The 23,202-nt window shown below is 37.7% G+C and overlaps 1 protein-coding gene across 5 annotated transcripts in view; it reads right to left on the bottom strand.

The window, feature by feature from the left end:
• Window positions 1–504: 504 nt before the first annotated feature.
• The window catches only part of dock7 (dedicator of cytokinesis 7), a 49,972-nt gene continuing 27,274 nt past the window's right edge, over window positions 505–23,202 (bottom strand). The window contains exons 23-49 of one of the 5 annotated variants that reach the window (XM_088004831.1): window positions 20,023–20,112; window positions 18,287–18,382; window positions 18,046–18,186; window positions 17,647–17,760; window positions 16,865–17,032; window positions 16,610–16,749; window positions 16,350–16,519; window positions 14,868–15,046; window positions 14,582–14,764; window positions 13,446–13,605; window positions 13,090–13,186; window positions 10,117–10,213; window positions 9,827–9,961; window positions 9,571–9,723; window positions 9,016–9,174; window positions 8,758–8,858; window positions 8,473–8,665; window positions 8,249–8,392; window positions 7,376–7,507; window positions 6,607–6,621; window positions 3,779–3,904; window positions 3,576–3,665; window positions 3,254–3,490; window positions 2,702–2,845; window positions 2,513–2,619; window positions 2,274–2,441; window positions 505–1,239 (exon numbers count right to left, since the gene is read on the bottom strand). In XM_088004831.1, the coding sequence (XP_087860957.1) occupies window positions 1,197–1,239; window positions 2,274–2,441; window positions 2,513–2,619; window positions 2,702–2,845; window positions 3,254–3,490; window positions 3,576–3,665; window positions 3,779–3,904; window positions 6,607–6,621; window positions 7,376–7,507; window positions 8,249–8,392; window positions 8,473–8,665; window positions 8,758–8,858; window positions 9,016–9,174; window positions 9,571–9,723; window positions 9,827–9,961; window positions 10,117–10,213; window positions 13,090–13,186; window positions 13,446–13,605; window positions 14,582–14,764; window positions 14,868–15,046; window positions 16,350–16,519; window positions 16,610–16,749; window positions 16,865–17,032; window positions 17,647–17,760; window positions 18,046–18,186; window positions 18,287–18,382; window positions 20,023–20,112 (3,582 nt within the window). In that variant the 3' untranslated portion in view covers window positions 505–1,196. Of the gene's footprint in view, window positions 1,240–2,273; window positions 2,442–2,512; window positions 2,620–2,701; window positions 2,846–3,253; window positions 3,491–3,575; window positions 3,666–3,778; window positions 3,914–6,606; window positions 6,622–7,375; window positions 7,508–8,248; window positions 8,393–8,472; window positions 8,666–8,757; window positions 8,859–9,015; window positions 9,175–9,570; window positions 9,724–9,826; window positions 9,962–10,116; window positions 10,214–13,089; window positions 13,187–13,445; window positions 13,606–14,581; window positions 14,765–14,867; window positions 15,047–16,349; window positions 16,520–16,609; window positions 16,750–16,864; window positions 17,033–17,646; window positions 17,761–18,045; window positions 18,187–18,286; window positions 18,383–20,022; window positions 20,113–23,202 lie in introns of all 5 variants that reach the window. The other 4 variants (XM_014989733.2, XM_088004832.1, XM_088004833.1 and 1 more) reach the window with 4 other exon arrangements.

Raw genomic sequence — 23,202 nt, 5'->3', positions numbered from 1 at the left:
ATTTTTTACCAGTACATAAAAAATTAATGGGCTTAATTTATGGTTTGATTTAGTTTCTCAAATTTGAATATTATACGTCAATAAAAATAGATTTTTATAGCAAATGTCTACGAAACCATGGTGAAGACTGCTGACTTGACAATTGTCAAACATCCTGCATAATAAAAACTGCTGAAGAACTGTTTGTTCAGAGTGCTTCAACCAAACACATTAACATAAAGTTAAGCTGAAAGAAAAACTGGTTGCTACTGAACCAAATGTCAAAAGTCTCTTTAAAATGAAAGTTTTAGTCGTCAGCCAGACCAAGTACTATTAGTTTTGTAAAGCTTTATCTGTTGTTTGTATTTTTATTGTAAGCCATGATAAAAATGAACAGAAATAAGTGATTGACATGTGTCACTGAGTATATATGTCTCAGTTTTTTAATTAAATTACATTTTCAATGCTATTCCAAATTATTTACATAGGTTTGTTTGTTACAAGAAAAAAAAATCACACACCATCTGAACATTAAAATATTTATTTAGTAAAATATTTAAAGTAAAACAAAACTACATAAAATTATACAAGGATGTTTTAAGTACCTAATTTTAAAATGTTGCTTCAACATAAAATAATAAAGGATCATGATAAATACTGGTACAACTTTCTTTTTTTTTCTTCCTCGCCTCCCTCCAATACATAAACTTTCAAGTCATAAATGCATTGCTACGCTATAATAAAAAAGTGCACAAATGAAATTGAATACATTATTTTTTGACACATCGTACAGAATTAAATAAACACCTTGACTTTTAAAGTGGTACCTTTTTCTGTGGACGCTTGTAAAAACGTTGGTTGTAAAAAGGGGAGCAGGGGGTTTGGCACTTAACCGGGGCTCAGAGCACTCTTCATATTCACTGGTTTACAGCTTGAAGGTTCTGTTGGTATCAAGTGTTTAAATGTGTGGGTTTCTTAAGGTAGCTGAGGGGGAAAAAAACATCCCCATAGCAACAAACAGCAACTCCTGATCCTCAAGATCTCCTTGTTCACTTTTCAGACTGTGCGACCGTTTGTCTAGAAACAAATTAAGACACTGGAATGACGTACCGAGCTCCGTTGCTTGTAACAAACACTCCTATTTACACTTCAAAATAAATTAATACTGCAAATTTATGTAGTCTTTGTGTCGGTGACTGAGTGCAATCTCTCCATCTTCAAATGTCAAGTTTGCGAAGACTCAGTCTGCTGAAGGAATCTCTGCAAAATGGAAAGAAAAAAAGAATTTAGAAAATTTCCTGCTTTTTCCTGGACTCCTTTTACGTACTGATGGACATGAGCTGGATGATTTACTTTAAAGCTTGATTTGAGAGGTTGGGCAGCATTTTGTGACTTGCAAAAGTATTTACAACCCTTGAACATTTCACCTTTTAATTTAAAATCACACACTTAAATGTATTTTATGTGATAGATCAGCACTAAATATACAACTGTGAAGTGCATGAAAAGAAACACATGGTTTTCTTGCTGCTTCTGAGAGCTCTTGCCACAGATTCTCGGTTGCATTAAAATTTAGGACTTTGACTAGGAACAGTGTTCTGTGAAAACTTATAACTAGTATTTTTTGATTTTCATAGAACAGCAGGATTTATAAACACACAGGTGGACTCTATACTAATTAGGCAGCTTGGAGAGAATTTTATTTAGCGTATCAGAGTGCACGAGGGTGAACACAGATGTACACCACACTTTTCAGATTCAGTTGAAAACCATATATCATTTTCTTTCAATTTCACAGTTTTTCATTACTTTGTGTTGGCCTATAATATCAAATCTCAATCAAATATATTAAAGTATGAGAATGAAACATGACAATGTGTAAAACAGTTCAAACGGTGCGAATACTTTGGCAAGGCACTTCATGTATCTGCTGTTGAAATATCAAAATCTTTTTATTCAAATGGCAGAAGTGTTAGCAACTGTGATTTTTTTAAACCAAATGCATAATAAAAGAATCATTCATATTTGGGTGTTTGTGTGCAGCATCACTACTTCCATGTTAACTTCTTTGTTTTTAAAGGTGGCTGCAGAGCTGCAAACTGTTTTCATTTTACTTGAGAAAACTCTCTAAAATCTCTAAATGACGACACAAAAACACAAAGTGTGGTTTCAGAGCTACCTTATCAAGCTGTCCGTTTGCTGCGTGATTATTACAAAAACAAAACACTGTTTAAAAAAAAAAACACCACCAAAACAAAGAAGTGAGCGCAGACGGGCAACATGTCTTCTCTCACCTGTGCGAGTTGACCTGCAGGACGGGTTTGTAAAGCTGCGGGATCTTCCTGTTGATGAGGGGCTGCAGCGCCTCCTTCAGTCTGTGGTAGTTCCTCTCCAGCTCCCTCTGGTACTCTTTCTGGTCCGGTCCGATCAGGCTCTTGTTCTTCCGGAGGGCGTCTTCGCACCTTTGGCAGGACAAACTTTCCAATGTAAAACTGAAATGTCCTAACAAACAGAGTTTGGAAGCATAAAGTACCTCTTTGTGAAGTCCTTAAAGCACAGACGGAGCTTGTTGTGATGTCGATACAGTTTTGGGTCAATTGGGATTTCTGACAGGAACACCTGAGCCACTTCCAACGGACCCTAAAAATGGGTTTTCTATATGAGCATCAACAGAAATAAAATAAAATAAAAAGAAGTGCAGTGTGTTTCGCTGATGTCTGACCTGATTTACCGTTGTGCCCACAGATCCCTGCAGGACCATCTGCAGCATTTTGGCGTCAGCAGGGTCCTGGTGGGTGGCAAAGGCCAACTCCTGAGTCTTCTTCTGCATATCCTCTATCGCCACCTCTATGGGTGTGGAAATAATCTGGAAACAGAAAAATGTCCAGAGATTTTACTAACTGTAATAATACAATATGCTAAACAGCATTTTCTAATCTGTAACCTCCTATTTCTGTAAAGAATTTCCACAACAGAATGACAGTTGTTGTTTGTGATGGGTCACAGACTAGTCATATTTAAAACAAAATTACAATACATGTTCCAATGAGCCTAGTTTGTCAGACTAAAAGTACCTTTTGGGAATAAACCTTAATCAGTTAAATTTATGCATTAAGTATTAAACATAATTTTCCTTTTACCATTTTTAACATTTCACAATAACTCCTTCTAAAAATACTTGTTTACATATTTGTGAACCTTTCTTCAGTTCTCAGCAGACATCTGGCTTCTCCAAGTCTTTTCCAGTTTAACCTCTTGTTCCTTCGTGGCCTACCTCTTCCTTGTGAATGATGTTGATCCTCGTCTTGATGTAAGGAAAGGCGTGTGACGTGGTAAGGATGGTCTTGCGTTTGAATTGCTCGTGCAGGTCCCCGTGGGCTCGGCCGTCCAAGGTGAAAGGAGTGCAGTACACAAAGCGCCTCAGGTTGTAGTTCTTGTCGAAGTAGGTTATGCGGTCTTTCATCTCGTAAGTGTCGAAGTACGGCTCCACATACGTGATCTGGATGAAGGCCTGCGCACAGTAAAATGTCGTCAGATGACCAGGCGGGTTTGCTGTGGATGAATTTGACGTGGTGATGAGGCTTTGGAGCACCAACCTTATTGGGGTCAAGTTTGCACTTATCTACAGGGTTGGAGTCCTTAATGACTTCTACCTGCTCCTCCCCGAAGCGCTCCCCATAGAAGCTCTAAGAGAAAAGAGGGCGGGGCCTTTACACTTCTGCTAGGTGTAAACATTTTAGACCGGTTATTCTATTTCAGTTCAAAAGTTCAGGAGTTGTTGAAGAGCAATGCTGTTTACCTCGAGCCTGTGGGAGATTTCGGCCAGCTTCGTGATGGCCGGCTCTTTATACACAAACTCCTGCTCATCCAAGTCGCCAAACTTTGAACCATAAAATCCCACCCTGAAGTATGTACCAAACATCCTCTTCCCGTCCTGTGAGCAGATAAAAACACCTGTCAGAGGAATGTCTTCCAGTCTAAATAAATTAAAACTTTAGATAAAAATCACAGTTCTCCACAACGGCGGAACCAAGACCGGCCGAGGCTTGTAAAAGAGTTCAAAGCCTTTCACTTTAGGTACAACGGAAACGGGAGGTCTTTTCCAGAAGGCAACCTCTGGGAAGAGTTAAGGTCAATGTGCAAAGATGTTCAATAATATTTAATTTCAAGAAGTATTCATCAAATGCAGATGCAGCAATGTATTAATATCTTTACAGTTTGTTAATGGGCAGTTTTATCAATGCATTCTGCCCTTTAAAAACTTTGATCTCGATATGGTCCAAAATAAAAAAGTGAAATATTGAAATAAAAATGACCTACAGTTCAAGTAACATGACCTACACACAGCATGTTGTGGTATTTAGATTGCAGCATGTAATGGATTACCTAGAGATTTTGCAAGTTAACAAGAGATGCACCAAGAAATGGGCTGGGAAGCGATTACCTATGTTTAGAACTGCTACTTGTCAGATGGAGATTGAAAAAAGAACGATAACAGCTGACAGAGCGGAGGTTTCTACTGAGTAAAGACAAGGTTACCTACAAGGTTACCTATTGTCAATTTCAGTGTAATTAATTCAGAGCAAAAACAGATGTAACAAGCTATTCAAAAGGAAAGTGTATTTTCTATAACAGTGAGAAAATTAAGTGGTTCATTTAGCCTGAGACAAAGAAAGAGAGAGCAAGGCTTTCAGCAGATAATAGGAAGAACATAGTTCAAGTCTTCCACTGTTTTATTCTTTTGATATGGAACATTCTTGATTTGAAAATGTTGATACCATTTTCAAAAGCTAACACTTTGGGAAACAATCTGCATTTTCTAGGGAAACCACAGACTGTCTATTGTCAAATTCGATACTGTAGAATTAGGACATTTTTTTTACTGGTTTTAAAGTCATTTCAGAGCAAACACTCACGTGCGCACAAGTTGTTAGAATTGTTAAATTGCCAGGTTTTGGTGATGTAAGTAAGTACATTTTAAAAATGACTAAATATGAATACAGGAAGTCCTAGAGAATTAAGAATTGGCTAATGTAAGAATAAGAGGTAATAAAATAAAATAAAATAGGGAATTGGAAATCAGAAAGCATGTATGAGAAACCCAAAAGCCTCCAGAAATGGTAACTTTCAACTGTTTTTCATTTAACACAGTTCAACTACAAACAAAGCAACAAAAAAAGAAGGGAAAACAGACAACAGACGTTTCTATCCACATAATGTAAACTGTTGAATTCAAGTCATGAATCGAAGCAGGAGGGCTTGCCGAATCAAAGCCTTGCATGTTTTATTTGTAGATAAAATTGAAATAATTATACCCTGAGAAACAACAAAAAGAAGACCAAAGGAGAACTGGCGTGTTATTTTAACAGGTGTGTATGTCAAAGTCTAACATTTCCTTTATAGGATATTACAATGTGATGGCTTGGTAGATTTTCAAAGCATTTAACAATATTGCAACCAAATGCTGTCAATACCCTTAAACTAATGCACTTACCACAAGACACAATTAAGTAAAGTGGGAGGGGAGGGTCAGCAACCAGGCAAATCAAAAAAGGAGAAAACAGAACAAATTTTAATCAGGATGGGGTTTCCCCCCAGAATCAACAAAAACAACACAAACACAAGATCAAAAATATCTTCAGTGATTTGAAGAAAATGATTCCAAACCATGCAAGATGAAAGAAAAAGAGAAAAAAGTCAGAAATAAAGAACCTTAACCCTTAAACACCACCATGCACCCTTCGTGCAATTCCAAAACAAGAAAGAAAAAAAACAAAAAAACAACCAGAATCTGAGCCAACTCATGCAACAAACCATGAAAACTCACCCAGACGTTAATAAAGTTAACACAATGAAGGGTGGATGGAAAATAATAGTAATTAAAAGTCAGGGGTCGATTTAGTTTATATAATTAAAAGAAAAAGTCCATCATAATAGTAACTTTAAATCAATAGGAAAAATCAAGTAACTCAAAAAATACAGTTAGTTGAACCCTCTCTGGAGAAAAAAAAATGGCAGCTTAAATAATCTGACTCCAGCTTCCACCCAAAGTTTGCAACACCTTCATTTGAAAAGGCTTATAAAATTGAGTGAGGCAAGAAAGATCCGAGACCCTTCGTGTTTAAACAGAGTACTGAAATCGAGCCCTGTGAATGAAGATGAGGGTGAGATGAAGTGTGGCAGCAGGCGGTGTCAGTCAATGAGGGAGCGCTGACTGACACCAGCAGACAGACAGAAGACGAGGGCGGATTAGGAGCGGATTGTGCTGGTGACGCATTCATGTCGACTTTTTAGTCATTAGTGTCATCTCGTGGCTGTCATGCACAGCCCTTCAGCACTGTCACATTTGAAAAAAAAAACAAAAAAAAAAAAACAAGTTCCTCCGGCACAAAATGAGGGAAGAGACATGAAGACAGGTGAGGGCTTTGGTGAATAAATACAGCAACATCCCCAGCAGGGCAGACGGTTGGGAATGTCTGCAGCTGTTAATGGGCTGAATGAATGAAAGTAAAGCAAAGAGCAACAGAGCGCTCGCAGCTGGCAAATAAAAAGATGGAGAGTAAATGAAAATATTTAAAATAAAGATAAACATGAGCAGGGCCAAGCAGGAACTATTTAACCACCTACCTCCCAGCCAGTACTCTGTGTAACAAAGAGAATATAGGACATGTGAGGACAAGACATTCACAACCCCCACACACAGCGTGGTCCACACATGCACAGGATCATACAGCCAAGAGAATTTCTCCTTCATAATTATTCCAGATTGGAGAAAATTCCATCTTATCTAGAACCAAATTAAGCAAATATAATTCAAGAAGAATCATTTTTGGGTCACCACTAAAACTACACACCAAGTGACTAAACCAATGCTGACATTGGAATCTGGCATCTCATGCATCCATTATTTATTGAAAAACAAATTAAATAAAGCATGCCAGGAGCCCGACATATCAAATAATAATAATAAAAAAAACATACAGAAGATAAAATTATAAACAATAACATCGTGCAACATTGTGTCTGTGTGAAAGCCTGTTTCACTGCTGGGCTCCAACATGGTACTGGATGAATAAAACAACCTCTGTTCAGTGAAATACTGGTTTTGAGCTTCTACACAGTTTTATTAATGTGACAGTTGATGGGAGTGATGAACATTCATAAGAAGGTGAAGGCCGAGTTTGGACTTTTTCATTCTGTGTGCAGACTTTAACAAAAATGCAACCTGGAGATGATTAAAAATGAGTTCTCACAAAATCTACATGTGCAGCAAAGTAACTGTTGATGATCAAATCCAAATGGCCTAATTTCCTTAATTAATAGCTAAATTAATATTTAATTTGACAACTTTAAACTGTAAGCAATGCAAAACCTTCTTCCTTTGTTGTATATTTACCTGATGCACAATTTTGCTAAAAGCTTCCTGCAGTTTACCATGGATGGTGGCTAGCTTCTTTGCGTCTCTGTTGGCTTCATGGATTGGGATTAGCACCTTGTATACTTCATTCACTGCCTCATACATCCCGGCCTGAAGAGAAAGGAAACTTCAATAAAGTAGAATTATTCACTGAAACAACCAAAACTTCAGCATTAGTCCTTAGATTAGGAGAAATTAGCATGACTGGATTCATGATAAGCTTGTTTCTATTGTCTTCACCTTACAGACTACTACTGTTTTTGCTGTTTTATCACACTTAAATTCTTTAGATTCAGTCGAGTCTCAAAATCTTAGAAAAAGCATTAAAACTCTTTCCAGACTGTTAGATGTCAATGACTTTGGTTTTAATTTCCTGATTCTACAGAACCTGCAGTATCAAGGCCAGTGTGTAGCCAGTGAAACTGAATCATAAATGTGGTAAATTCACATCTCAATTATTATTTCACAATAATTGTACAATAACCAAATTAGTTGGGTTTGGAATGGTTGTTTTGTTACTGTGATTGTCGAATTAGATTATCATTTGACTGTATTTCATCATAATTCTATTGAACTCAACTGTATATAACTGTATGTGAGTCCTACAATGTAGGTGTATGAAATTAGACTGATTTTAATTTAATCTAAACTAAATTAGCTTCTACAAAACTGAAAATGAATTGGAATTGTTTTTGCTGAAAAGTAACTCGAACATACCTCACAACGCAGTTTTGGGATTGTTATAAATATTAACCAATGCTGTCAATTTCCCGTTCAATGTCATAACTGAGTAACGACTTGATGAAAAACTGGACTAGACATTTGTTTTGGACAAAAAGGAAGTCATCTCACCATGGAGAAGGAGGCAGCGGCCTGCTCCAGGAGGCCCACAAGACCGATTTCAGTAAAATATTTCCCAGAGCAGATACCCTCTTCATCTGGTGACACGACATCGTCAGAGACAGCCGACTCCTCCAGCACATTTGAAGAGATGTTCTGAAAATCATACAATTGGGCATAAAAACCAAAACATAGGGTAGCAAACTTGATCTCATTTCCACCAGACCCGTCCTTACCTGAAAGGTGACGCAGCCTACAGGAAGGTACTTGCGGTCCTCCAGCATGCTCAGGTATTCTGCTACGAGGGCAGCGCTGTGCACCAAACACTGCGCCGCCTCGGCATGATTGCTCCTTTCCGAGTGTTTTCCTGCCATGTTCTGCAGCCACGTCAGGCGCAGGTCTGGGGATGTCTGGTATCCCTTAGCAATCCTAAAGGTTAGAACAAAAAAAAAAGTTAGGACAGAGAGAGAAAAACCAAAGAGGGATAAACTTAGATTCTTGGTTACTCCTGTGTTCGTTACCTGTACATGAGATCTACCAACATCTCAGGATCTTCTTGATGTTCCTTCATCTTCACTGTGTCAGATAGGATCATGTGCAGATTAAACACGAGATCCTGGACCTGGGAGGACAAAATAAGACAAAATACAGGAAAGAATTTAGGCTACATTTAATTTACTCTAGTAATATGAAAAGAAAGTTTGGTGCTAAAATGAAAAAGATTAAGTCAAAATTATCAAATTTAATAAATATCTGATATAGATTTGTTAAATGAGTACTTGATCTGGAAAGGTGGTCTCTCGGAGTTCCAGGTCTTCCTCTGCGTAGGTGAGGATTGTTTTCAACGAGCGACGGAGAAACTCTTCATTAAAATTCTGGGACGTTCCGACCAGCGAGGACAGAGACATGGTCACCTGCATTTTCACTCTGGCAAAGTTCTAGAAATTAAAGACAAATAAAAAAGGCGAGAAACAAGAATTGGTAACAACTTTAAACATGGATTGAAAATGACTTGCATACCATGCAGAGAAATTTGACTTTAAATCCACATGAATCATTTTTAAAGCCATCTAGGGTTTAATTTATTTTGAGTTCTTGAAATGATGCTTTTAATTAAATCACAACAGTCATTCACCCACGTCTGAGTGAAGTGTGGGGCATTTTAAGCTCTGCAGCAAATTGGTTGATGTTAATGAAAATAGATTGCTTTTGCATACTAATTGTACGGTTATATAACCTGCATCGCAACAGATTTAAACTTCAAACACTAGAGAACAAATGCTGAGATCCAGCTATTTAGTGTTGGCAGCCTTACAGTTTGCAGTTTTACTTACGTTACCAATCTCAAAGTTTTGCCTCATGAGGAGGTAGAGGGAAGCGCTGGCGTGGGACCTGATGGTGCTGATGCTACTGCTGCAGCTTCTCAAGAGTCGCAAACACAGATCCGCACACTGCTCTGTTTCCTCCTCAAACAGCAGCTCTGGAAACTAAACAAGCAGAGTTCAGCAAAAAAGATTTATGAAGGACAAAGACTGAATAAAAAACAAACAAGTCAGCATTTAAGTATTCTTAAAAGTCTAAAAATCCAACCTTGGAAACCAGAGCTCTCTGTGTGGCAAAACAGTGCTGAAGGTACAGGGCGCTCTGGTTGCAGGCCATGCTGTGAAGCAGCACCTTTAACACCCCACCCAGAATGCTCTCCTTAGACTCAGTCACTGATGCCGTCTGCAAGATAAACAAAGACAAAATTATTTGAGAAATGAAACAAATACAGTATAAAAATATGAAAGTGTTTTCTCAGTCTTTCAATTTGTGTAAAGTCCTGCACAAAAACACAAGCAGTACTTGGGGCATCTGTTGCTGTGTGTTTGCCTGCTTACCTGTACAACAATCTCCAAAGTATCAAGAATAATTAAGTTGGCCTCTGTTGCTAGGTTACCATCTATAAGTGCTTCATGTTCCAACTCCGCCCGCGTCCTGCGATCACAAAAAACCCAGAAAGGAATAAAATGTAATGGTAATATTGTGGCTTTAATTTATAAAGTCAACACTTTCAACACATTTCACAATTAAAAACTGTTTAAGGGTTCCAACAACTTTTTAATGGTCAAGTTCTATTATTTTTGAGACTCATAGAATTGTACATAATGAAAACCTGTACATTTACTGTACATATTGTTATCAAAGTCCAGTGTTAAATAAAAAGAACAAACAAAACTATATGTATGAAAGTGGAGTTAATTATATTTGCAATTATTCAATTTTTTCCACACAATTTTTTATGAGAATACTAAAAAACCCTTTCTGAACACCCAAGGAAGGTTTTTAAGTATTGTTGTAAATGTCAGTCAGTAATAAATACAACATAGAAAATTGAGGGTGGCACTGAAAGTTATATAATGGTACCATTTGAGGCATTTCTGCAATTAATTTAAACTACTCCAATGGTTATTGGAATTATTATTACTTATTACTGAATTAATTTATTCTAATAAGCTGGTTTACTTTTACAGAAACCAATGTGTGTATGAATGCCTCTTTCCTTGCTTTAAACTAAATATAAACTTAAGGCTTATGTCCTAACCGTATGGAAACATATCTGATGTTTCCATACGCTAACACCAACATCTTAGTGCATAGAACGTGGGTGCAATCAAAAACTTTTCAGGTAATGTTTCAGATTAATTTGACTTTCTAAACACTAATGAAGAGAAACTTGTGAATTAGAACAGCTTGCACTCCTATACGCAATGCAAACAAGGGAGAATTAAACTACTGAAAATATGTTGGACAGAAATGCTGAGCAGTGACAAAATATGCTATCTGAACCATAAATTTACGACCTATAAATGTGGAGAAAGTACAAGGAGTAGTTCATGTTGGGACTAAATTTATGTATGATCCAAACTTGTCTAAACAGAAAATATTCAAGTGCTAAATTATCTACATTGCCGCATATCAAAACAAAACATGTTGGGCTTTTAGTCATGTCACTCTTTTATTGTATCAAACATTACATGAGTTCATAACAAATTAGCAGCAGTACCAGAGACACATAATACTGGACTTGTAGCATACTAGTTAAAAAGCCAAACACACCCACAGCAACCACTATCAACCCAAAAGCATACGATGTTACCGGGACAAAGGGAGTGGAGGGGCAAGGGGTTCAGGGGGTCAGAACCAGGATCAGCGGGGTCTTTGTTTATGCCATCATGCCCATGTGAGACTTAAAATGTTAAAATGGAGAGCAAATGAGTAATGAAAACCTCAATGACTTCCCTGCATAAACAGCTACTGCTTGTCATAAGAAACACAAATAAATCAGAAAATTATTTACCGACTGGTCCAAAGTCCAGTACATCATGTTGTAACTGAAACAAACATTTCGTTTTCCACTTTAACTGGCTCACTTCCCACATGTATGACAAAACACCTTAAATGAGGCTCTAAAGCAGAGGGCAACTCAATGCAGCACACGACAGATGTAGGCCATACAATACCTGACTGATCTGTGACTCCTACATAAACACACAGCGACATGAGAGAACACATGGGAATTAACACAAAAACAAAGCTGGAGGTAGACTTTAAAAAAGATGTGAAATGAAATGAAGACCAATAAAGGGAGATTTTTTGCTTGCTGGATTAAAAAAAAAAAGTAAGTTTCTATATTAGATATATTTTGATATAATTTTTTAAAAATCTGTGAACAAATAATCAGAAAAACACCAATGGCTGCAAAACATGTAATCAGAGTTGTCTTGATAAAAACTTGTCAGAATATAAAATGTAATATTTAATATGCAATGCTTCAATCAGTCAAAATGATGGAGGTCTGTAACTGAAACATTGCATATTGAATTTCTCCAATTTTAATAATGTGCAGAAATTTATACTTCCTGATAAAATTTTGAGGTACCCCAGATAAAGCACAATCTCCCACTGAAAAATTGCTGCGGTTCATTTAGATTTAAAAAAAATTGCCTCCTGTATTATTATACTACTTACTATTCATAACAGACATGCCTGATTTAAGAAATAATGTAATTATTGCTTTGACCCTAGATATGGGTAGGGTTGTAGCATCCCATTGACCACTGTGTCATTTCATACTTATGCCATAGGGAACCAGATTAGTAAAGACATTTTTCTATGTCAATTGATAGTGAAGTACACATCTGCAAAAAATTCTGAAGTCATATGAGGTTGGATTTTTTTTAAATACAATAATGTAAGGTTTTGCTATTGCAATAAAAGATCTATTTATTTTTAAGAATTTTTTGTCCAGCTTCAACAAAGAGTCCATCAAAATGTGGACTGAAGGGCACATTCAAGGTTCCAATGTGGGGCATAACACATTTATCAAGATTTCAAAAATAAATAAAAACAATATCATAAAACCAGCAATTTCATAAAAATAAACATGAAAGCTAAAAAACTAAGCTGTTTGTGAGAAAATATCTTTCAAGTGTTGGGACTTAGTTGAGAAGGATGGGAAATAACTGAAAATAAATCAAATTAGGACTGGAAACTAAATTTACCTGAAAAAATCCCGGCTCCATCACATTCACTCACTCAGCTCCTTGAATTCACTGTACATATTTGTAGTTGATGCTTTTTAAATTTACTTTCTAAGAAAAGTGATTTGTGTCTATTCTTTCAGATAACTATATAAATGATCAGAACCTTGCTAAGTAATGTTTGCCAAGTTCAAACATTACTTAAATTTAACCAAAATTGTACAAAACCATACAACAAATATATCATTATCCATTTACATAAAATGTAATGACTAGGCTTTCTGGAAAATAAAACTAGAGTGGTAAGGAAAAACTTTTAAGAGAACATACTTGTCCATCCTTTCACTGTTTTGTCTCCAGTGGGTCATGTCCTTCCTCCACCGGAGGTTTTCTTGACTGCCAAAAGCACTGCCAGATGGACTCCGCTCTAAATGATGGAGAAACATTATTTACTTTATTCAGTAGTGGTAAAAAAGGTTGTGTTTACCCTGGGAAACATAACTTCTTTTGGCAGTAGCTTTATTTGATAATTGATAATAAGGTACACGTGTCTGTGGCTGTACACTGTAAGCTGTCTGTTAATTTCCATTTGAGCCAAGCAAACTGTTGCATTTTCTGAAGCTTAGCTGTTTTTTTTTTTTTGCAGGTCTTCCTACATGTGCATGTGGCGAAGTGTGTAGCCTCACCTAGCTGTCCCCTGCTGCGGCGCACCATTTCCTGCCTGGCGCCGATGCTGCCCAGTATGGCCTCCTCCAGCTTGGCCTTCATGTCTTTGGACTTCTTAAACGTTAAGCTGTTCATGCGCTCGAATGCCTTCTTTCCCTGCATGGTGAACACAACATGGGCCTTGTTTCCACGGAGAGCACAGTGAGTGAGAGGACAGAGAGCACACAGTGCGGGAAGTTACTTGCAGAACAGAACCAGCAAGCAAAGCAAGTTAGTAGCTAAAGCACACAGAAAGAAGAGCAAGCAGCAAAGATCCAGCACAGCAGGAAGTTTATCTAAAGCAAAACCAGAAACCAAACAGAAAACTGGAGCACAAAAAGCAGCAGATGATCATTTTAATCACCACAGTGGACAAAGCATGATGATGCTTTTGTTTCATATTTTGAAAAATGTACGACCATCTTTCACAAGAATACTGGAAAAGCAGCTATTGTCTATTGTTGCTTATGGTGTGGGATCTGTGTTGCACAAACTCGTATAAGTATTAGTGTGTCACGTTTGTTGTGTCACTGATATGACGCTTTGTTTGGCGTGTGGGTTTAACCCAGACAGTGGCGTACCGCTCAGTGGAAACAAGGCATTGAAATACAAAAGAATTGATTGGTTGTACGGTGTTGAAATCCGGTTTTCATTCAGTATTTCCGAAGGATAATCAAAAAATTAACCTCATTCCATGGACATCTCAGCCCTCACATATAAATCCTACAGAAAACTTGAGGGGTGGGCTGGATAGACACATGTACAAGAGAGGAACCAGGACTGTGAAATATCTAGAGAAATTGTGCAAACAGCAATGGTCAAAGATCTCTCTCTGTATGCTTTAAACTTGTGAAACTTTAGATTACATGGTGTCCTGTTGGAAAAAGCGTGGTGTATAAAAATCTTTCAGCCGCAGTACCAGCAAAAGTAACACTGGTCGTTTCTGATATTTGTTTCCCAACATGTTTTTTCCTGACCAAATAAATGTACATAAATTACACTTTTCTAGATATTTCATGGCAAGTATATCCTACAGCAACAAAAGAATCATTTGTTTCAAAGCTTTTCTTAACCATCTTTAGAAAAGTAAATCTATCCATCTCATCAGGGATGCTACCTTGTACTCAAAGCAAGACACGCAGAGGTAGAGGAGATCCAGCAGGCGGTTGAGCTGAGACACAGACAGGTCTGTAAACCATTTCTGCAGCACCAGCTCGTCGGCGTTCTTCAAAACCCAGAGCAGACAGATCAGCAGACTGCGACTCGACTCGGCCGAGAAGCTCCCATGCTGGCGACCCGTCTGGAGAGATTTCCCAGATCAAATCACAGGGAGGAAAAACGACAACAGATGGGCACAAAATGTGGTCAGACACTTCAATTAACTTATACAAGCAGTAAACTACCTGTGAGTTCAGCAAAAAGCTACTTGGTCGGGACATTGGCGATGCGGTGGAGGTGCCAGCTATTGCCATGGCAACAGTCTGACTGATCATACTGTTGCCCTCTCCTTCTGCTTCTTCTCCCCCACTACCCACAGCCGTACCTTGGGGACAGCCGGGCCGACCCCACTGATTGTGCGACTCTAATGTTATAAAAAAAAATAATTACAAATGACAAATGATAAAAAAGTAGCAATACAGAAAAATCCATTATAATTCTAAAAACATAATTTAAAAGCAAACGCACAATTTGCATTAAACCTTGGTGGACGCAAAAGTACACAGTTTAAGAATAGCAAAAAAACATGAGATAAGGAAGGTTAGAGATTAGCAGGGAACATGATGTCAGGGGGTGCCATGCTTTGAAGCTCAACTGATAACCTTAAAGGGTGCAAGGTGTTGTTGCTATTTAAAGTCCAAATTCAACAGTTAAAATCCTATAGGTATTTGCCGTTTTGTCACATTCTGGTCCAAACAATTTAATTTGACTGCAGGAAAAGGAGACCAATACAAATATCCAAATTTCCCAAATAGATTGTTCCTTTCTAACTTTCTGGAAAGAGAAATCTGATTAAAAAAAAAAATTAAAAAGTGAGAGCTAAGTGCCCAGTGGTAACAGATTTGTTACATTTGACAAGAATAAATATGAAAATATTTTAGATTGATTAATATTCAGAAAGCCTGAAATGATCCAGCAGGATTAGTCCTGATTAGTCAAGTACTGACATAATTGTCAATTAATTTAGTAACTGATTAATCATTAACTGGAGTAGACTCATAAAAAGGCCATATACTGAATGAAAATAGGATATTCAGAGAAGTAATTAAGCCAAAATAATTATATGAAAAGTCTGTACAATTTGAATTTAAGATTAAAAACACGTTTGTAAGTATATTTTATTCAAAACTCAAGTGACCTAGTTTTAGCCAAAATGCTGTGATATTACAATTCTGGCAGTATGATAGCATTTTTCATATTCATGAAGGGAATTGAATTATTTGTTTATTTCCATATTTTGATGTATTTCCTTCTATTGGCTAAAACAAAAAATCAGCAGTAATTTTTTTTATTGTATTAAATGATTGTCAGAATAATCAATAGATTATTTGATTACTAAACATCAATTACTAAAATAATCGCTAGCTTTCTTAAAATACTGCAACTAGATTTTTTTCCCTGCTCACGAAATGCATCAAAAATAAAAACTTCCACTAATCTGCTAAATGACAAACCAGGATTTGTGTAGGTCAAAATCTGAATGAGCAGGTCAGACATCAAAGAAAACTGAAAAAAAATCTGAAAGATTTGTTTGTAATTATAACACTGTTTTTTTCTGTTTCATCCCTGCAGTCTCAATCCTTGCAGAACTACTGTGAATTTGGAGAATGTTTCATGCCGTCATGGATTCACATAATTACTCTTAAATGAAAACTCCTGAACTCTACCTGTAAAATCATGGAGCTGCGGCAGCGTTTCCATAACAATTCCAATAAGAGGCAGGTAGAGCATAGCGACCCGAGCCTTGACCTCTGTGTCAGCATAACGAGGATCAGAGTCATGGCTTGACAGGAGGTTGTGAACAACACTCACCACTTTCTTATGCAGGCCAAACATTCTGCAGTCAAACATTTAAACATAGAGAACATGAATGTAGAGCATAAACAGAATCTATCCATTTTTACATCACCTTTACAAACATACTAACCCCTCATTGTCTGGGTCCAGTATAACAGAAAGCTCAGAGAGCACGAGCCCAGCCAGGTAATGTTGCTCTCTGAATGGGATAGAAAGCTCAAACATATTGGCTATCTTTTGGTCTTGGACGTGAGTGGAAAATCCAGAGCTCTGCTTAAGAAAAAGGCAACAATTATTATATGATTTGAGGCCAGTCAGACAGCAACTACCATAGTCTAAGTTTATGAAATTCAGAGTATCTGGCATTTGAGTGTTTCTGACTGACCTGTGAGGTTGCTGAGGACACTGATGGTGAAGGCGAGGCAGGTGGGGTTAGCAGACTGCAGGGCAGATTCAGGGTGACGTAGTGTTCATGACTACAAACGATTCTTAGAAAATCCAGCCGTAAAGATTCCAGAGTTGGGTTCTGCAAAGCATAGAGCTTTGTCGACACCTAAACAAAGAAAATTGAGAACAGGAATATAAATCTTCCAGCATGGTGAAGTGTGTTATTTAAGGTAAAAAGAATTGGAACATATGTAGTCAAAAGTTCATGTAACATCTAGAGCTGTGATCTTTCTTAAATATATTCAAAATGTGCAACAGCAATTTGATGGTCAGACTGTTTTCATGTTAGATTTTTGTGTGTTTCTGCATTTAAATTTCCAGTTCTCAAACTATTTTTAGCTTATTTTAAAGTAAAAACACAAACAAAATTACTCTGGATTTGGTAACACTTTATTTGAAGGGGGTTGAATAAGACTGACATGACACTGTCATAAACATGACATAACACATATCATGAACATGAATAAGCCTTCATGAATATTTATGACTGTTGTCATTATTCAACCCCCTTCAAATAAAGTGTTACCCTGGATTTGAATATATTGCTACTACAGTTAGGCTTTAAAACAGCAACCTGTGAAAGCAGGAGACCATAGGGAAGAAAAGGGATGGATGGAAAAATGAACTGGGAGAGAGAGAAATTGTTAAACAAATGGCAAGCCAAAGCAGAAATTAATTGATGGATGGATGGATAGATAGATGGGTGAAGTAACACCTCACCTGTTTCCAATATGTCTTGATTAATGTGAAGACAAAGCCTCGGTCCATGACTGACAGCAAATCATTGAGGAAGAAGGCCAGGCTAGTGTTTATCCTCTCCACCAACTCCAGATCCTGAAAACATGACAAGTACAAACATATTTTTTATCTTAATTCATAAACAGTTGTAGGGTGTAATTATAGGGCCACCTACATTTGTTAGCAAACAAAACTAGACCAAACAAATATCAACATTTCAATAATTATCTCTCTTACTTCCCAAACTGTTCTTGTGTAGGCAGGAAGTCTCTGAGTAACTAACTGTTGAAAAAACAAAATCCTCCAAATCCCCTAGCTGATATCTCAAGAAACCCTACTTCTTGAGATATCAGCCGATATCACCAGAAGGTCTTCATTTACCTTCTGGAAACGAGAGACGATGTCTCCAGTAATGGTGCTGACCAGGGCTGTGATGTCATCCATAAAGCGCTCAGGAAATCGGTTTTTCCTTGGCGACTCCAAGCGCTCGGTAAAGTAAAGGTGGTGAATAATGCTCTTTACCTGTGGTGTTGGTTTTAAGTGAAATAACATATGACACCGTCATGTTTTTGCAAAAGGTAGTAATGAGGAAAAAACATGTCATGCACACATAATCTCCTACCATCAGTTCAAAGAAAAACCAGGCCTGTTGCAGAGCGCCCTCCCGAACACTTCCACTGCTCACCACCCACTGCAGGGCCAACTCCTCGTGAAAGAGCTGGGTGGCAGATTGGAAACATAAACATCGAGAGATGGAGGGGAGAGACAAGGATGGAGAAGGATACAACAAGCAACAGAGCCAGAGGAAGACAAAAGTAAGGACCCTGAAAAAGTACAGCAGTTTTTCTGGCATAGATATTTAGTGGAGCTCCACCTGCAGTCCCTTCTACAGCTGTTCCCTCCCCTAGTGAAGATGTGAAAAAAGCCTTAAAATAAATACATATTTCAGATTCAAATTGTAAAGACCAGAAAAATCAAAAGAGTGTTTGATTAGTAACTGCTTTGTGTGCTAGAGGTGAGCTCATGGGTGACGGCGGCCAATCAGAATGCCACATTTAAAACTCTGTAGCTTAGTTCTGTTTGACCAGTTAAGTTTAAAACATTGACTCAATAAAATAAAATGAAAAAAAAACTGTTCAGTTCAACTATAATAAAATAGTATCAGGATAACAAATTGTGGATGTATCTTTATGTTTAATCCCCATCACAGAGTTTGAGTGGCTGCTTATTTTCCCCTTTAACTCAGTTGTTGTCGTAAAGGCTCTGAACTGGCTCTAGCACCAGCCTGAATCAAAAATCTGAACCTCTCTAGTAGAAAATCGTTGTGTGTTGCTGTGGACCTTTCCCCTCTTATAAAAGGTTTTGAAAACTTTTGTGCATGTATTACTTTTAAGGCTCTTTAAACACATTTTACCATACTTGCTATAAATATAGAGGGCACTAAAATACATGTAAAATAACATTTAGAAATTTAAGCACTTGATAAAGACTTTGATCAAAACTAACTTGCTAAAATTCAGGGGAAAATGTTTTTATTATGTAAAGGAAAGGATCAAATTCAGTAAGAAAACTACATTCTGTAAAATACATAAGCAAAGGAATCATCCAGAAGGCATCTGAAGGTTTAGCACTTCAATTCAGAAAATTATTTTTAAACAGAGAGATTAAATAACCAAAGAATGATGACTGTGTGGGCTATAAATAAAATCTAGTTTCTATTTAGTGTACAGCATTTTACAGTGACACCTGACAATGCTATTTGAAAAGCTTTTATTGCTAACTAATTCCTACAAATGAATTTCCCCTACTGTAGATTCAACACTAATATTCAGTGTAGTCTGGCTAACACACCAACTTTTGCCTGGCAAGTCTTCCCTAATTGTGTTCACAAAGACGAAAACAAGACAGAAAATATACCATAAATAATTGTTAAACCTAAGAAATGTTGGACTGTAGATTACACAACCTGACAGAATTTATTTTCATCTCAAACAGAAAAAATCTTTGAGTATCAAACGGCTTTAGAAAAGATTTTGTATACAATATTTATACATTTGCAAAAAAGAAGCAAAAGCAAAACAATACAGAGATTGTTCTGACTGGAAAGACTTCCCAGACAATGTGATCACCTCACAGTCAGCTTTAGCCAGACTAAAAAAAATAAAAAGTAAAACATTCAAACCCTCTTAAAATATCAACAAGAGGCAAAAGTATTGGTATACAGCATTCAACAAAAACAACACAAAAACCAAATACGACATCAACCAATCCAGAGGCACACATCCACAGACAGAACAGGTGAGGAGGCGGAGACAAGGAGGGCGGGATTGGCTCCTCCCCCAGTGCAAGTGGCTCTACCTTTTTAGTGGGTAACCGTCCTGTTAAAGTTTGCAAGAAACTGGCGCTCTCAGTGTGCGAAGACATGCGATTGCCACAGCGCTCCATGGCCTATGGGTGGGATGAATGGAACGGTGACAGTAAGATTAGTGGAGGAGCAACAAAAGTGTGGGGCCATTCCTCAGCACGTGAGCCGCTGGGACCGTGTGCTGGGTCACGCATTCCCCACATATACATGCAAAAAACACACTTTTTTTGTGATTGTGTTGCTTTTCAGACATGAGGACACAAAACAATTAAGACACAGGACGGGACCACAACAGCTAAATGTTGTGCCACTAAGCAAGAGGAACATTGGCTTGAATGCCCTACGGTAGAAATGCAAAATGGCTGCATACAAGTGTCTAAGTGACATTTTTCTGAGGTAGTCATTGTGATGATGCACCATTCTGCATCTCTGTAGGTTATTACAAGAATGAATAGACGTTACAATGACAAACACTGACACACTAGCCTACAATGTCTGGGGTTTATTATACTTCAGCAGTGCATTTCAAAAGTAGTCATGCCCCTTGTACTTTTCAACATTTGGTGACATTATAACCACAAACTTAAATTGATTTCTTTGCTTTTTATGTTACTGATCAATAATTTAAATAAATAATTTGCTTTGATCTAAAGAATTTTAAGGTAACTGTAACTGTATCTATAGGGGTTATTGCCTGCTAAAGTCTCAAGTCTTCAGGACTGCCCAGTATTTATCACTATTTCCAAATCATGATGCTGCCAACACCATGTTTCACAGTGGTAATTGTGTATTAAGGGTGATGTGCAGTGTTAATGACCAATACCAACACAAGCCCTTAGACTATATATTTAATTATCTGTGCCATTTGAATTTAGTCATTTGGCAGGTTTTTATACTCATTTCTCAAATTTTTATGCTTTGCCTTTGTGAAGCACTTTCTAGTAACTTCCTGTGAAAATTGCTAGTAAAAAAAAATTATTGACTTAAGGTGTTAGTTTTCCTGGAAACATAGTATTTTGCTATTCATCTTAATTCACATGTTTATGAACGCAAACCATCCAGACCAAAAAAGTGAACCAAAGGACTTTCCTGGTGAACACTGCATTGTGTTTTTATGCCAGCAGTTTGTAATTAGTAAAGAAAGCCACACAAGTCATGGTCATTGCTTAATTTGGACAGAAATGATTGGGGCAAGACAGAGCACAGACCTGGAAAGTAAACAAACTTGAAAGTCCTCAGTGCTACATTTCTGTTGTGCACATTTGTGCTGTTATTACAACTGCAAAACCATTATGAATGTCAAGAGCAGCTCATTTGTTTCACAACGTGATATTTCAAATTTTGGAATGGCGTCAGCAAACGTGAGCTGCTAAGTGAAGGAGACCAGGCGTCGCTTTGATCCATCCATAAGAGAGCAGCTGGCAGGAGAATCGGAAATCAGAAAACTGCGAATCAGGTACAATTCCAGCACAATTAGTATATGCAGCTCTGCCTAAAGTCCAAAAAGATGCACATTTCCTGTAATAGGTCAGATTGAGGCTGGTCTATATTCACAACTAGCCCTGTCGCGATAAACGATAAATCAATTAATCGCACGATAAATTAAACCTATCGACCTCATTTTAATTATCGGCTTTATCGTCTCTTCCTGCCGTTTTTTCTTTCTGTTGATGACACTGAATAAAAAAAGGCTCAACTCCGGTGCTCTACACTGACCCTCCCTTCCTCATTTCCTTAGTCTAATGCCCACCGCACATTACACGAGTTGTCGGCCCATTTTCAAAACTTGAGAGACACATTAGCCGACAGAAACTCTAGGTAACGGTTCGATCGGTTTCGATCATGCCATGTGGTGTCCAGCCACATGGGCACAAAATAATGGCTACAAGTCCAGTTAATTAATTTTAAAATCGGGCATTAATCAATGCTTTACTAGAATCTACCTGTGATGCATGTGGCTAGATTCAGCGTAAAATCCTGACTGAATGAAAATCATTAGAACCTATTTATGTCACGTTAACGAAGAACAGCTGAAAAGTTACCGGGTTTATCAACTGCGGTAGCAATTTGGCTCCAACTCCTCTCCTTGTCCTTTCTATATTCTTTGTACAAAATGTTAAATAAATATTAATGTTGTTTCCACATATCATCTCCAATGTCCCCTGGACTTCGGGTTGCACCATGTCAGCTGTTTGGGATTCCCTTCATAATTTTCCCTCAGAAAGCACAGAGGAGAATCCGTGCTTTCTGATTGGCTACTTGTCACATTCAGAGTTAAACTCCCAGTCGGGGAAAACCCCTGATTTAGATCGGAGCGGCCACGACGATCTACAAGTCCACACACCATACACTACAGGATGATCGGTTACAAAATCACCAGCGACAATCTTAGATTGGCCAACGATCCAAGATTGTCGTAAGGGGAAAATAGGGGCAAGAAAATTGTGTAGTATGAACTACTGCATCAGGTAGTCGAATGTGCCCATCTTCTCTATTTAAATCTAGTGATTACTGAAGGGCAATATAGTATAAAGACTTCATAATCTGTACTCTTTTGGTTGAATGCAGTATTTATTTCCACTTTGGCTTTATGTTGTTTAGTTTTTATTCAAGTACGTTTTTTGTTAATGGAGACTGAGAATCCATTTTATTTTTGTTTTTGGTTGTTTTGTTTATTTAGTTTATCAGTTCCAGTATTATGTGTTCTTTTGAAAATAAAATGTATCTATCTATGGCAGGAAATCGCATGCATTATTACGTCATTTCCATTAAATCAGTGTCAAAAGGTCTTGGAACAATATTATCGTATATCGCAATCATTTTTTAGACAATTAATCACTCAGCTAAATTTGTTATCGTGACAGGCCTATTCACAACAGAAGCAAGCCACACCAGAGCTCATTTGAGTTGAGTGTATTCACACCTGCCCAAAAGGTCCAGATGAATGGGGGACATGACCTGTGGTTTGTTTAAAGCAGACCAAATGTGTCAGGTGTGAATACACCATTGACCAAATGGCAGGGGGCAGCACTGCATGGTGCTTCACCAACGCCTGCAAGGTCTATTGTCTCACACCTCAAGACCCTACTTAAATGTTGCTATGTTTAGGAAGAGGGGTGGGTGCCAAGGCACCAACAGCAGTCCAATTGGGGGCAGCTGCCCAACTGGCCCCT

The sequence above is a fragment of the Poecilia mexicana genome, unplaced genomic scaffold (assembly GCF_051168715.1).
Source record: "Poecilia mexicana isolate PSO_F unplaced genomic scaffold, ASM5116871v1 scaffold_4, whole genome shotgun sequence".
Taxonomy (NCBI): Eukaryota; Metazoa; Chordata; class Actinopteri; order Cyprinodontiformes; family Poeciliidae; genus Poecilia; species Poecilia mexicana.
The sequence above is the reverse complement of the archived record's forward strand: the minus strand, read 5'-3'. Positions and strand labels throughout refer to the sequence as shown.